This window comes from Schistocerca piceifrons, chromosome X (genome assembly GCF_021461385.2).
Source record: "Schistocerca piceifrons isolate TAMUIC-IGC-003096 chromosome X, iqSchPice1.1, whole genome shotgun sequence".
Lineage (NCBI taxonomy): Eukaryota > Metazoa > Arthropoda > Insecta > Orthoptera > Acrididae > Schistocerca > Schistocerca piceifrons.
The window spans coordinates 320,636,799-320,651,337 of NC_060149.1; the positions used below are offsets into that span (position 1 = coordinate 320,636,799).

A 14,539-nucleotide genomic window follows, 5' to 3' on the forward strand; every position below is an offset into this window, starting at 1 on the left:
GTGATTTGTAATGTCTAACAGACAGCAAGGTAAAATTTGAAAATAAAATCAAAAAGTTTCTGCTTGCCAACTGCTTTTGTTCCACAGAAGAATCTCCATTACAGTAATGTGTAAAAGATAGTGGGGGGAGGAATAACTAACTCACATCTGTACATCTTTGCTTTTTTGTAAAATAAATAAATAAATAAAAAAGTTAGAAATGTTAAGAATGCAAACGTATGTACAAATTAATTTTGTGATGTGAACGTAAAATGACTCCTTCCACGTCATTATGATCTATCGTGCAAAATGATCCATGGAACATGGAACAATAACTAACCAACCAACTAACTAGCTAACTAACTAGAACAATTACAGGAGTATTGGATATGTTGCAGGGATAACTTCCCTCTATGTATTTAACAGGACTGGTGGTGGAGGGGAGGATCCAGATGTCCTGGGCTGTGAAGCAGCCATTGAAATTCAGCACTTTGCTATTCATACATAATGTAATGCACACAATTGTCATTATGTTAAGGGTTAAAACTAGCATCTAGTATAAATAGGCTCAACCCATCCACTCTGTTACGCAGCTTCATGCTGTATTCTAGTACAGTTTGCAGTATGCAAGTGCGGCTATCAGTTGTGGACTCTGTAGCATAGCCTGAGATGCCTGTTGCATAAGCTGGGATCTAGAGAGAACCCAAAGCATTATGAGATGTGACGAGCAAGTGTTCCCTAAATGGTAATACAGTGATGTGATGCATGGTATAACATTGTGGGCCGTGGGACACACTTACCAAGTGGATGTCACTCATCTGTGGCTGTCAAGCACCTCCAGTAAACACATTCAGAGGAATATATGCTTCTAATGTGATTCTGTCTCAGCTGAGAACAGTGACACTACTAAAGTTACCACGTTTCACAATTTTGGCTTGGTTGTAATATGTGCTACGGATGTGCCAGATGGAGCAGGACACCCTTATCTAAATTGTAATACTCTGGTGAAGATGACACTGCTCCACTGTTTCCTTGTTCAAGCACAGTGGGCAAGACACCACATTTGGTGATCCACGATGCGTCTTTATTTGAAGGGGAAATGCATATGGTGGATTTCTGAGCATACAGATCTCATACAAACTGTACTGAACTTTTGCAAAGTTTGGTCTGTGATTTTGAGCATTGTGCTGGTTTAGTAAACATTGGAGACGTGCCAGTCACACCAGATAGGACTGCAGTTCATAACTGTTTTTCAGTGAGGTCACATTTTGGGACCAGTGAAGGTGAGAGGAAAGTGTGCCATGGTGTGTGGTGGGTGTTTGGTCTTATGGCTATCAGTAGTGGCAGGATTGAAAGATTTCTTTACTTGTTGCACATTTTGTGTCATAGTTTCTGTTTTTACATGCAGTGGGGCTTTGAAGTGCCATAGTTTGTATGTTTGTACCTGTAACTCTATCTGAGCTGTCTTTCCTCCTCCACTCCCTCCTCCCTATGTTCACGATAAATTAATCCAGATTTGTTTCTTTCATTTTTTATTTTTTTAATCTCTTATCTTTCTTCCTTATCAGTTTCTCTTCTCTCTTGCTACTTTAGCCTGTCAGATATTGTGCTGTTAATATTTTACTCTAATGATTGTCTTTTAGAATATGTGCTGTAAAAATATTACAAAACTATAATGTTTTCTTTTCGACCAGGCCTGGCGCATAGAATACATCATAGTATGACACTTTGTAATGAATAATTCCAGGTAAGGTGCAATAGTTTAATTAGTAATATTTCTTCTTTACTACAAGCTTATTTTGGCTATAGAGCCATTACTAATTAAACTGTTGCAGCTTACCAAGAATTATTCATTATAAAAGTATAATGTAACTATTTGGCATGCAGCATACAGGTTGTAACAGAGTGGCGTTTTAAAAGATTGGGGGATTGTAGAGGATGAAATGTTGAACATTTTGATACAAGGAACCTATAGTTGGAAATGTAAAATACAGCTTCTGCAGCACCATGAACTTCCTACGCATTCGGTAGGCTAAATGAAACACCAGAATACTATGTTTTAGATAATGTTTATTGACAGTACAGTACAGTACAGTACAGTCAAATACTGTAAACCGAATCTGTGGCTTCACTACTGTAGAGGAAACATTCAATGTGACTACCATTGGCTTTGTTATACAATGTGCAACAATGCACCATGTTCGGTTTGATTTTCTGTAAGATAGTGTGCTCTCATCTGGTGGTATTAAATGCTTTAAAGATGCACTCAATAAGATCAGATACTGTTCCTGGAAGTGTTGAGTACACAAGGTACTTGACACTGCCCCCAGAGGAGGAAGTCTGGAGCAGTGAGGTCAGTGGAGCACACAGCCCATTTGACTGGGCATCCCCTTCCAATTACTTTCTGCCTGAAGCTAATTGTAATATATGCACTGGGCCGACAATCAAAGTGCCTTGGAGCATCATCATTCTGAAACCACAAACTAGTGTGCAGTTGCAGAAGTTACGGTCAGGCATTGCTCAGAAAATTCTAACACTGTATACCATTTGTAAGATATGATGTGTGGTCCAGTAAGGTAACCTCCAATAATTCCAGCCCAAGTGTTGACTGAGAATCTCATCTGGTAACTTCTTCTGCAGGTAGTGTGTGTATTCTCAACAGCCCAGTGATTGCTGTAGAAACTTAATTTCACATTTCCAGCTATAGGTTCCTATCACCCAAATTTTTAAAACATTCTATTACTCCCTGTGTAAACATATGATACCACAAGGTGAAGTGGCAAGTAGATCACTACCCAGATTAAATTGCAGTGTAATCTTGTTTCTGGGTGGCTTCCTCAATTTGCTGTCACTGTTCCCATTCTTTTTTCCATTGTCCCATTCTTCATTCCTCTTTCTGTCCCATAAATTTCACCTCAATATGCTTTTACCTCGACATCCAAAACCTTCAGAAACAAAATGTTTATTGCATATTTGTGTTATGTGTTTCACACAGTTACCTAGAATTTTTTTAACTGTGAGTTGGATCCAGGGTCAATTCAGGATACATGACTGTGCCCAAACTCCCTGTCATTTCTGTGCCCATCTGTACTGCTCCCTCCTCCACCTTCTCATCAATTAACTCTCCACTTATGCCTCTCTTGGTGCCCTTACCTCTGCCTTCACCCCTTCTTCTACTTTTCCTTTTCCATGGCTTTAAGTTGGTATCACTGCCTACCCTCATCACATTTTTCCAATACTTGCCATCTTGTAGCATTTCCACTTGACAACAACTACCAGTTAGTTTTAACACCATTGTCTGTGCTTCCAGAAGAATGTCACCCACAACCAATTCAGTCCCCTGGTGGATCAAGCACTGCCAGTTCACGGGATACATCTCCTTGCCGAGAACTGTCACCTCTCGTTACAAGCCTGAAACCACCAATTATTATCCGGCGTGGTCCTCGTGGATTTGGTTTTACTGTGCATACTATTAGAGTGTACTACGGTGACACAGATTTTTATACAATGCACCATTTAGTAATGGTAAGTGTAATTCAAGTAAGAGAGAGAATTTTAAAATTTGCAAAATGTTTGGTTATGTGCTTTCAATGTGTATAGTTTCGTACCTATTGGAGTGCAATAATAATTTTTTACAATGTTGAATGAGAGAGAAAACACGAGGAAGAAAATTAATGTTTCAGACTGCACAATAAACAACTCTTGTAAACCCATCCCAGTTCACTGCTATTACTTTCTACATTATTTATGAAGTGATTTTTTTTTTAAGGGTTACTTGAATCATATACAAATCTTTCCCTATTTTAATTCTTCCTTTCGAAACGATTGCTTCTCTTTTGCTTTCAGTGCGTACCAAGATGTTAGGAGGGAGGTAGTAGACAGAATCGAGATAGATGTAGAGCAATAACTAATTATCATTGTAGCCCTGGATCTTGCTAAATCAAAGGGTCTGTTAGAACCATAGTTTTCACATACTCAATTCAAAGAATTTTCTGTTGATGTGTGTGAATGAGGGGGGGGGGGGGGGGGGTGTTGGATGAGACTCTATTATGAAACATCCACATAAGTTGACATGTAGTGCCTTGCAATATGATCTGCAACGAATTGTAAAGCTTAGTAGTTTATCTTCGGTCATTTATATTGGTTGGACAGCTGGTAGATGGTGTATCCGATTTCATAGCCACATGCACCTGAAGAGATACTTTTCAAAGAACTGAAATAACATGGACCTGGAAGTTTGCATGAGCAAGGTCTTGCAGATGGGACTTGGACAGTTATGAGGCATATGGTAGGTGCTGGAAGTACATATGGCGTAGGGGTGGACCGTCATATTTGATACTCGTAGATTAAGTGACTGGATAATACCACTGAGGGAGAGGTGAGAAGGATATTTTTGCGAGATATTCCTAATTTCATCACACAATAAAAGGCAGTCTGAGCTGTGATGAACAGTGTCTTCCAGCTGTTCCAGTACTGTTGATATTGGATAATGAGAAGGGTACCTACTTGTAGCTCGTTGATGGATATGATTGGAAGATTTGTGATATGGTAGAATATGGCGCTGGACATTCATTGTGTATCAGTTTTAAGGTTTAGTTGACTGTTAAATACCTGGGAAAGTCCTTTAGTTTTCTGGACGAAGGAGTGATCATAATTGTGTATGCACCACGCGCAGGTGGTGGTAGAGATTTTTTGATGTGGAAGCGATAGCAGCTATCAACATAATGGTGGTGGCGGCAGTGACGGGGCGGAGGTGGAGGGGGGGGAGGGGAGGGGCAAGGTCCACATGTTTGATAAGAGCAGACCTTTTAGTGGAGCCACCATAAAGCGGAATTAGATGTCTAGGAAAACAGCTTGTTAAGTTGAAGATGACCAAGTAAAACAGACACGAGAATGATGTTAAGGCTGTAGAAAGAAGAGGATGGAGTGACTTGGGCATAGATTCTCATAATGAAAATATTGTTACTCAACTTTTACCAGATGAGGAGTGTGTAATTTGGGTTTTTAGGGTGGATTCCACAAGCTGGTCCATAGACAGCTTGACATATGAGTGAGTGCCTTGGCTGTGCTGCCAGTTTATATATGTTCCTGTGTAACAGTCTGTGACAGTATACTTAGGCTCAGTACGAGGGGCGTTTGAAAAGTCTGTGCAAAGTCTGAGAGATGGCACCACTTTCGCGTATCGAGGTCATATTTAGTTAGTAGCATCTTTGGAAAGAACACACACCAAGTTTCAACCATATTGGTCTATTTCTTTGTGTTTGGCATTCGTGTGAATTGAGGAAGTCGAGTGATTGTCAAAAACTGCATGAAAAAGAATTTCGTGTGGTGATTAAACATTACTTTATGAAAGACAAAACACCTCAGGAAACTAAAGAGAAGCATGATAAACATTACGGCGACTCTGCACCTTCGATTAGAACAGTTTATAAATGGTTTCAAAATTTTCAGGGTGGCCATATGGGCATAAGTGATGGTGAACATTCTGGACGCTCTGTGGGTATCACGACTCCAGAAATCATTGATAAAATCCATGATATGGTGATGGGTGACAGAAGAAAAACACCGGTGAATGGACTGCAAAAAAAGTCCTTTTCCATCACAACAATGCACCAGCACACACCTCAGCAGTTGTGGTCGCAAAATTAATGGAAATAGGATTCCAACTCGTTTCACATCCCCCCTATTCTCCAGACTTGGCTTCCTCGGACTACTATTTGTTCCCCAAATTGAAGAAATGGCTGACTGTACAAAGATGTTATTCAAACGAGGTGGTGATTGCAGCAACTAATAGTTATTTTGCAGACATGGACAATTCCTATTATTCAGAAGGGATCAACAAATTAGAACAGCATTGGACAAAGTGTTTAAGTCTAAAAGGAGACTATGTCGAAAAGTATAAAAGGTTTACCCCGTACACGGACTTTTCAAAAAACACCCCTCGTACAGGGAATGGGTTGGAGGTGAAGTGACCAGTTACCATGAAGACATCTGAGATGGGTTGATTTGTGGACTTTAGTAATCATATTGTAGGTGAATGTGCAGAAAATGAGGAAAAGGACTTGCCTTTGTGAGAACTTCAGCCTGGGCAAGGAAGTTCTTGTCACTGCAGACATGCTGTCCCCAGGTGGCCAGGCTGTATGAGAGGGATTCTTTGGTGTGGAAGGAATGGCAGCTGTTGAAATTTAGCTACTGTTGGTGGTTGGTGGGTTTAGGATGGAGTCATCAAAGAGGAGGTGGTCGATGTTCAGGAAGGTGGTGCAGTGGGTGAGGAGGGCCAAGTGAAGAGGATGGGAGAGAAGGTGTTGAGATTTGAAGAAATGAGAATAGGTTGTTTTTGTGTGAGTCCAGATTATGAAGATATCATCAGTGAACCTAAACCAGACCAGGGGTTTGGGAGGCTAGGAAGGTTTCCTCTAGATGACTCATACACAAGATGGCATAGGAGAGTGCCATACTGGGTGCCCAAGGCTGTGCCACAGATTTGTGTGTATACTTTCCATTCAAAGGAGTAGTGGTTGTGCAGTAGGATAAAGCTAATAAGGGAATGAGAAAAGAGCGTTTGGAGTCTGAAGGACAGTGGGAGAGGTAGTGTTCAATAGCGGCAAGCCCATGGGCAGGAGGGACATTGGTGTATAGGAAAGTGGTGTCAACAGTGATGAGCAGGGATCCAGGAGGTAAGGAGGTAGGGATGTTGGAGAGTCGGTGAAGAAAGTGGTTGGTAACTTTGATGTGGGAAGTTAGATTTTGGGCGATTGGGGGAAGGTGTTGGTCAATTAGGGCTGAAATTCTTTCAGTGGGAACAAAATAACCAGCTACAATGGGTATCCTGGTTTGTTGAATTTATGTATTTTGGGGAGCATGTAGAAGGTGGCCGTGCAGGGTGTCATAAGGGTGAGGAGGGAAATGGATTCACGGAAGATGTTCTGGGAAGTTCATAAGGTTTTAAGCAGGGCTTGGAGATTCTGTTGGACTTATGGAATGGTCTCAACCTTGCAGAGTTTATTGGGGAAGGAGTCATAATATTGTTGATATTAAAACCTGGATTTTCCATTGTTTGAAATCATCTCTAAAGGTTATGTGGGATACCCTCAATACCTTTTGTGAAGATGTTTTGTTATGATTGTACACATTGACCATTCATGTGATGTGTAAGCTCTGAGCATGACTATTGTTGTTGGAATCCAAATTGAAGACAAATTGAGTAATTAGTGGGTTTGTAAACAATATGGAGAAATGTGTGAAGGGTGCTGAAATGTAATGATTTTGGTCTCAGTGCTTTACTGTCAGCAGGTCACACATAGTTTTGTGTGTACGTATAAATATAATTATTCTGTTGCAGCTTTCTTTATGGTACAATTTTGAATTGAATTGACTGTATATCAGTAATTTTACTTATAAAAGATAAGAAAACTATTGTAAAACTAAATTGATTTGTTACAGGCTGTGGAAGACAGCAGCCCAGCTTTCGAGTCAGGTGTTCGCCCAGGTGACTTAATAACGCACATAAATGGTGAAGCAGTACAAGGACTTTATCATACCCAAGTACTGCAGCTCGTATTATCTGGCGGTGACCATGTGACACTGCGTGCAACTCCATTGGAAAATACCTCAATTCGAACTGGTGGTAGGCGTAGAGAACCGGGCCAGAGCCGCTTGGCACGTCACGCTGCTCCCCATCGTCAACAGAGACATCGCCAGAAGAGGGATCATCCTGACAAACGTCGCAAACCATCTCTCTTCCGCCGCATTAGCAGCAAGCGTGCTTCTGCTGAACTGCATCAGGTGACATACAATTTACTGTCAGTTTGTCAGTTCATAAAGCATAATGTGGAACGTGCTCCCCCCCCCCCCCCCCCCACACACACACACACATTTAGACGTGTTACTTGAAGTATTAAAATTCTGGAGTAATCATAAGTAGATCTGGTTATGTTGTGTAGGTGTAATTACTAGTATAAGCTATGCTGATCTGATTTTGTTTCCTAATCACCCCCACCCAAAAAATTTTTAAAAGGCTGATACTAATGGATGGCTGGTTCATAATAAATACTGTGGCTAGCTTATTCCTTGATTCTTGTCATATATAATATATGCTCATATTAACAATTGTGGTGTTTGCTACAGACAGTTTAAAATAGTGCTAGTAAAAAAATTTTACAGACCAGTTTTCTGAGATGATAACGAGTCTCAGCTATTTTAAACTAATGGTAGCAAGATAGGATTTCATCATTAAAGAGTAAATATTTACAGGGCTAATGGAAAAATGGGATAGGCTTATAAAGGTTTGCTCTTAAAGGTGAAGTGTCCCTACAGTCACTATTTATATAAATGTTTTATTAATTATTTCATTTAAAAATTTGATGATTTGTCTTATTATATGTAATTTGACAATGGCTTCAAATAGTTTGGGGTTCTCTAAAGGTGTTACCAGCTGACTAGTTGTGCACCTGGAGAAGGCAGATGTACCATTGACATTGAAATACTATGTTCCTTAATTGTACAAATGAATGTACTAATTTTCAGGGTATGCTTCAATAATATGTTGCTGAAGAAACATGATCTTCTCTAAACTCACCTTAGTAAGAATTGCGTAGCATCTGAAGAGTGAAATGCTATTGGGACGATTTAAATTGGGGGTATAGTTAGGCAATTCTTCAGTGACACGTACTGAATTAAGAAGTTAAATAAATACTGTCAGTGCAAAGATAAATCGTAAAATACAGTGTTTGTATGGTATACTATAGATGTTGATAAAAATTAAATGATATTCTCATAAAAAGTAATTTATTGAAAAGTCTAATGTAATCTCATGCCAATTTTAAAGTCATAAGCTTCCTTCATTGTGTTATGTTGGTACAATGTTAGGAACTGTCACAATTCATGCAGATGTATTTAATGTTTCAAAGTATCCAATTTAAGACATCTGTATTACTACAAGTTTTGCTTCCACAGGCTCCGTAATTGTGTCAGCACAAATACCAGATAAGTTTATTCATAATATTTAGTTTTATTTGTGTTGAGGTGTCTCTCAGTATGGGAAACGACATTGGGGCAGCAACATTAACATAAGTAAGTATAGATCTGCTTATTGTAAGCTGTGCATTAGCATGACATTTGCATGTCAGAGAAGCTGTAATATCATAATAATATTTGTGTATTTTATATGCATTCTTCACTTTTTCTTCACAGCCATTGAAAATATCGAGCCCTCTGTCAGCTCCGATCATTCCAGTTGACTGTAAACCTCAGTTCAAGGTACATATTCTCCTATATATTTCAGTGAAATTTTCTTTACTTCCTTCTAACAATAAATGTCATATTTTGAGCTTAGGCTCATTACATTAATAAACATTTTGAAATCTTTCTGTGGACTTCGGTTAAAGTAGTCTACTTCTGCAGTGGTACTATTATTAGCCTGTTACGTTTATTATTTGGTTCACTTTGGCGCAGTCATTCAATGCTGAGAGGTTGAAATTACGTCGTTGTATGGAATATGTATTCCAAAGCATTATAGCATAGCTTCCAGTGACAACAGGTACTGAACAGAGAGCCAATCTTCATAAAAACAGTTCTGTGGTTCATATTTATGCTTCACAGTGTACAGGATTTATACAAAGGTACTGACAGGGATCGAATCCCCCCTTTAAACTGTTGTGGTTGGTAATTCATTAGTGCAGAAGAGATGTCAAATATAATAAGTGAAACAAATATAGAAATAATTTGCTTTTAATCCATAGAGGCAGCTTTGCTGAACAGTGTGTGTGTGTGTGTGTGTGTGTGTGTGTGTGTGTGTGTGTGTGTGTGTGTGTGTAATTTTGTGTAATTTGTAAAGTAAATCAAGCGCAAATTGAATATTTATTTGTGCAGTAAGTCACTCCGGTAAATTGTCGGCACATAGATTATTTTGATTCAAAATGTAGGTCATTAAATGTTCAGAAGCTTTTAATGTTAGTAACACACAGCCATTATCCTCTGTCCATGTTATGGGCATTACAGGGAAAACCTACATTGTAATTAAACATGTACCTGGAGTGGTAGTGTTCACAGAAAGCAGGAGGTGTCCAAAACTACAGTGAAACCCCGTTTTTACACTTTTCAAGGGACTTCAAAAAATTTGTGTAAAATGCGGGAAAATGTAAAATGTGGGAAATAATGTTTTAAGGTGTAAAAGATACTTATAGGATACCCCCTTGCACTTTATCTATTATGTATGTACATAACAGCCATCGAAAGACTTGTCAGGGACTTTTTTATTATCTAATAAAGGTTTATTATGTAATAAAAACTGGTGATGTAACTGGAATTGATAACTGTTTGGGAAGTGGAAACTTTTGACTTAATTTCAAACATCATAATCGATGTTTTTGAAAAGCCTGCAGCTGTCATTCATTATTTAAATAATGAAATACTGCACTAGTTACGTATTTTTTCATGCTTAGCATGATGCATTTCGAGATTTTTTTCTCGTCGTCAAGTGCAAATATGTAAATAAGTATTTTGTATGGTGTTTGAATGTGTGTTATTCTGCGTCTCTTATGCTGTACTCATCTTTTTGAGGTTACCAGGTACTGTGCCTCACCAGTTATGCAGAAAACTACACACACACGCTCGCAAATTATCACTCACATTGTTTGTTTGTGTAACATCACAAAAAATACATATGTAAAGACAACGAGAATAAATTCTTGAAACATGTTTTGCTCAGCATAAGTACAATACTTAACCGGTGCTGTTTTACACTAAAAACATTTGAGCAGTACAAAGTGAACGACGGTGTCAACTAGTGCTCTATGTGGTCTTACTCTGAAACATGCTAAATATGGCTTGACAGAGGTGTCACAATGATCACAACAATCATGAAACTGCATTTGCACAGTAGAGACAATTTGGAAATGGTTGTAATTGGTCATGATATCTTCATTCGAACAAACCTAGTTACTCCCATCAGCCACCACGCCATGTAGAGCTAGGCAGTGGCGGGAGATACGGCACGAATTGTGACAACTATTACTTGTTTACCCGTTCAAATCTGCTGAATAGAGTGCCCTGGTGTCAAGAAACTTAACCACTTAATATTTGTAAACACTACTGGACGGCCAACATTATGCCAGCATCGTATCTTCTCCACAAACATATTTTCATAATGCGTAAATTGCGAGAAACTTTGAGTCATTATGAATGAGTACTCAAAGATTTTTGCCAATGTTAATGTTTCCTGTGATTTATCACCAAAAGTGATAATGGATCTTTTTACCTATTTATTTTGTGTGTGTTACATTTTTTTATGTTGATTGTCAGCTACGAACCTCTGCATGGTGTGTTGATCCTCTGCAGGTCTTCGTGCATTTTGTTTCAATTTTAGGCTTTGCAACTTCCCTATATGCAACAGCATCATATGTAAACAACTTTGACACAGATTATAGGCCCAATGACTAAGATCTGTCAACTGTCTTTGGTGATTTCTCGTGAACATTTCTGGTTGGAGCTCGATAGTTATCTCCCTATATGTAGATGAAACTGAAGGCATTTAGGTTACATGGACAGTTGAGTGGTGCAAATAATCATAGTGCCAGAGGCACCAGACTTGTCAGTCATAGTAGTGATGACATTCTATGCCTCCTTTTTCTGCACTATTCCTGAAGCATGGTATTTTGCATTCAATGTATATTTGCCATTTCTGATGCCATACTGAGTGTCCTTCATATCATTTTTGGATATGTTAACACAAACTCTTTTGTTTAATGTTTTCTCATATAGTTTAATAAGAACATTTGAAAGGCATATGGGTGTATAGGATTTTGACTGGATAGAATCTTTATTTTCCACCATTATCAGGAATATTAATGTCATAGATTCGCATGTGTTTCAAAATTATCATTTGACAAGGCATTTGTTGAACAACTTGCTAGTGCTGATAAAAAGGAATCAAGAGCATGGTTAAATGACATGTAGATGGCAAGTTTGGGAGCACCCACTCAGCATGGGCTAAGGACATTAACCATGTCCTTTTTTTTACAGGAATTATACCAGCCTTAAGTGATTCAAGAACTTAATGGAAAACTTAAATGTGGATGAGCAGATAGTTCTGAACCACAGTACTTTTGATTTCAAGTCTGGAGCCTTCACCACCACCACACTTTGCTTAGTGCTTTGTGGGGAAACAGTGACTGCTTTCAAGATTTTTAATATATTTGTATGGAAGCTGTCTTCACATAGTGCCTTGCTTTTCAGTATGTGGAAGCTCTTTAACTACTTGATTGTCCACTGCATTAACAGTAATTGTTTTTATATCTGACTCCCAGTAGCAATCTGATATTGTGGGAACTAATGGTGACTGACCTTATGGGTCACCTGTTTATGAGGTTTACTAAGTAGATTCATCTTCAAGAATTTTCTGTTTATTTGCATCAACAGTCCTTCAGTATTTTAAGAAAGGCATTTTCTGCTTGGATTGTGATTAAATCTGTTTATTTACAATCACAATTTCAGGTATTGTGCTATTGTCTGTCTCCAGATGTGCCCAATGAGGTGCACTGCAGACTCCTAACCAGATGCCCCCCCCCCCCCTCCCCTCCCCTCCCTGCCACCCAGCATTGTCCAATAATCCACCAGACAACATTCTTCATACCCATCATCCACACCTATGCAAAACAGGGATGGAACTTCAAGGCAGCTGGATTGAATTTTACAAACAAACAGATGGCAGCATAAGATGAATAAACCCACCTTCAACAACGATAACAACAGATTCATTGGTGTACTGAAAGTGCAGCAGAACGATACATGCCAATAAGTTATTGCAAAGAATAAATCCCTGACTGGAATGAAGAAAGTGGAAAGCTTCTCAAGGAATTTGATTACTGTGGTGACCCTGCTACTGCTTACGACCTCCTGAAGTCGCTAAATGAGAGCAGACAAAACAGGTGGAAAGAAACAGTAGCTTCCTTGGATCATACTCCAGCAGGAATGCCTGGTCCTTCATACAATAAACACAACCGCATGTAACATAAATTTAGATGCTACAGCCAATTATACATGATCTTCACCTCCCAGTGAACAAGAGATGAAAACACCAAAAGAGAAGTTAGACATCTCTTAAAAGTGATGATACAGTTGGCTACACAAACATTTGATTTTTCCGCCTCATTTCAATTGGGAGAGACCATAGAAGCTATAATAAACATGAAACCTAGGAAGGCAGCAGGCATGGATAGTATTTACCGTGAGTTTCTGTTGCACTGATGTCTTGCTACTGTCAAATGGATAAACACCTGCTTTCCAGATCTCTTAGGTCATCTACCACCTCTCTTCAAGAAAACTAAGATCATTGCTGTACAGAAGATAAACATGGTTTTTTTTCTTAGATTTAGCTGTGTGACTGACAAACTCCTGCTTGAATTCATCAGTGTCATTCCATGTTAGAAACCAACAACTCTAACTGGTAACATGCTAAACAATAGCTACTTTCAGGTGTTCCCGGGGAACTCCAAAAACAAAGGTCACAAAATAAATTATAGTATACCCCAAGGTTCTGTTTTGGCCCCACTCCTTTTTCATTTGTATACATACGACCATTCAGAAATAAAATCTGGAACGTTGTGTATACTGATGGTATTGCTCTGATTGCTCAGGATCAAAGCTCTAGGGAAGTAGAAACAACGCTAACATCAAGCCTGAAGATGTTGTATGAATACTTCAAACATAACTCTCTGTGACCAAATCCTCAAAAGACAGTTGGATCAGCTTTCCACGTATAAAATAAACACACCAACTACAAACTTATCATCACATTTAGAGATCAGACTCTCTGATATTGTAACTCTCCAAACTGCCTAAGTGTGTCCCTAGACAGGTTTTTGACATACTGCAGTAGTTAACAGGAACTGCCTGGGTGCCATTGCAACAGTCTTCAGATCTATTTATATGGGAAACCTTAAATCCGGTTGTACAGCAGTTGTTGGATTTTCAGGAAGGAAGAACAGCGATCAGTCGGTAACTATCTGAATTTTATTGCAGATCGATTTTAGCTTTATAATAGTCATTGTCTGGGCTTGGTGTTACTTGTTTGTTAATACACTGTATATAGGAAGCTATATACTGGTTGGAGTTTGCGCTACTCTTCAATTGCAATTGGTATGCAGTAAAATTCAGATTCTCAGGCCATCAGCTCTAGCTCTTTCATACTCAATCACAGAATACTGCTGTTGCACCTGGATAAACGGTGCTTACAGTAAAGTAAAGTAATACACACGCACTGCTCAATCAAGGAATTTGCCTCATCACAGGGTGTATTCATCCCACAAACACAAATTGGCTGCTGGTACTTAGTAATATATCACCACCACCCCTAAGGTCACAGCCTTTGCTGAACGTGTGGACAAGAATAAAAAAACTAACGAGAATTACCAGTTCATTCAGAAACTTCATCATCAGACCTCAGCGACTGAGGTCTAGAAAACCATCGTGGCACACAGCAGTCAGCCTGCAGGACACTAACTTCAATAAGCAAGAAGCTTGGAAGAAGTGATGACAGGTGGAATCTTCCCTGAAATGTCAC

The 14,539-nt window shown here is 39.0% G+C and overlaps 1 protein-coding gene across 1 annotated transcript in view; it reads left to right on the top strand.

The window, feature by feature from the left end:
* The window catches only part of LOC124721608 (microtubule-associated serine/threonine-protein kinase 3), a 263,031-nt gene that overhangs the window by 204,542 nt on the left and 43,950 nt on the right, over positions 1–14,539 (top strand). Inside the window, exons 20-21 of the mRNA XM_047246660.1 lie at positions 7,423–7,764; positions 9,172–9,237. Of these exons, the coding sequence (XP_047102616.1) occupies positions 7,423–7,764; positions 9,172–9,237 (408 nt within the window). The remainder of the gene's footprint in view (positions 1–7,422; positions 7,765–9,171; positions 9,238–14,539) is intronic.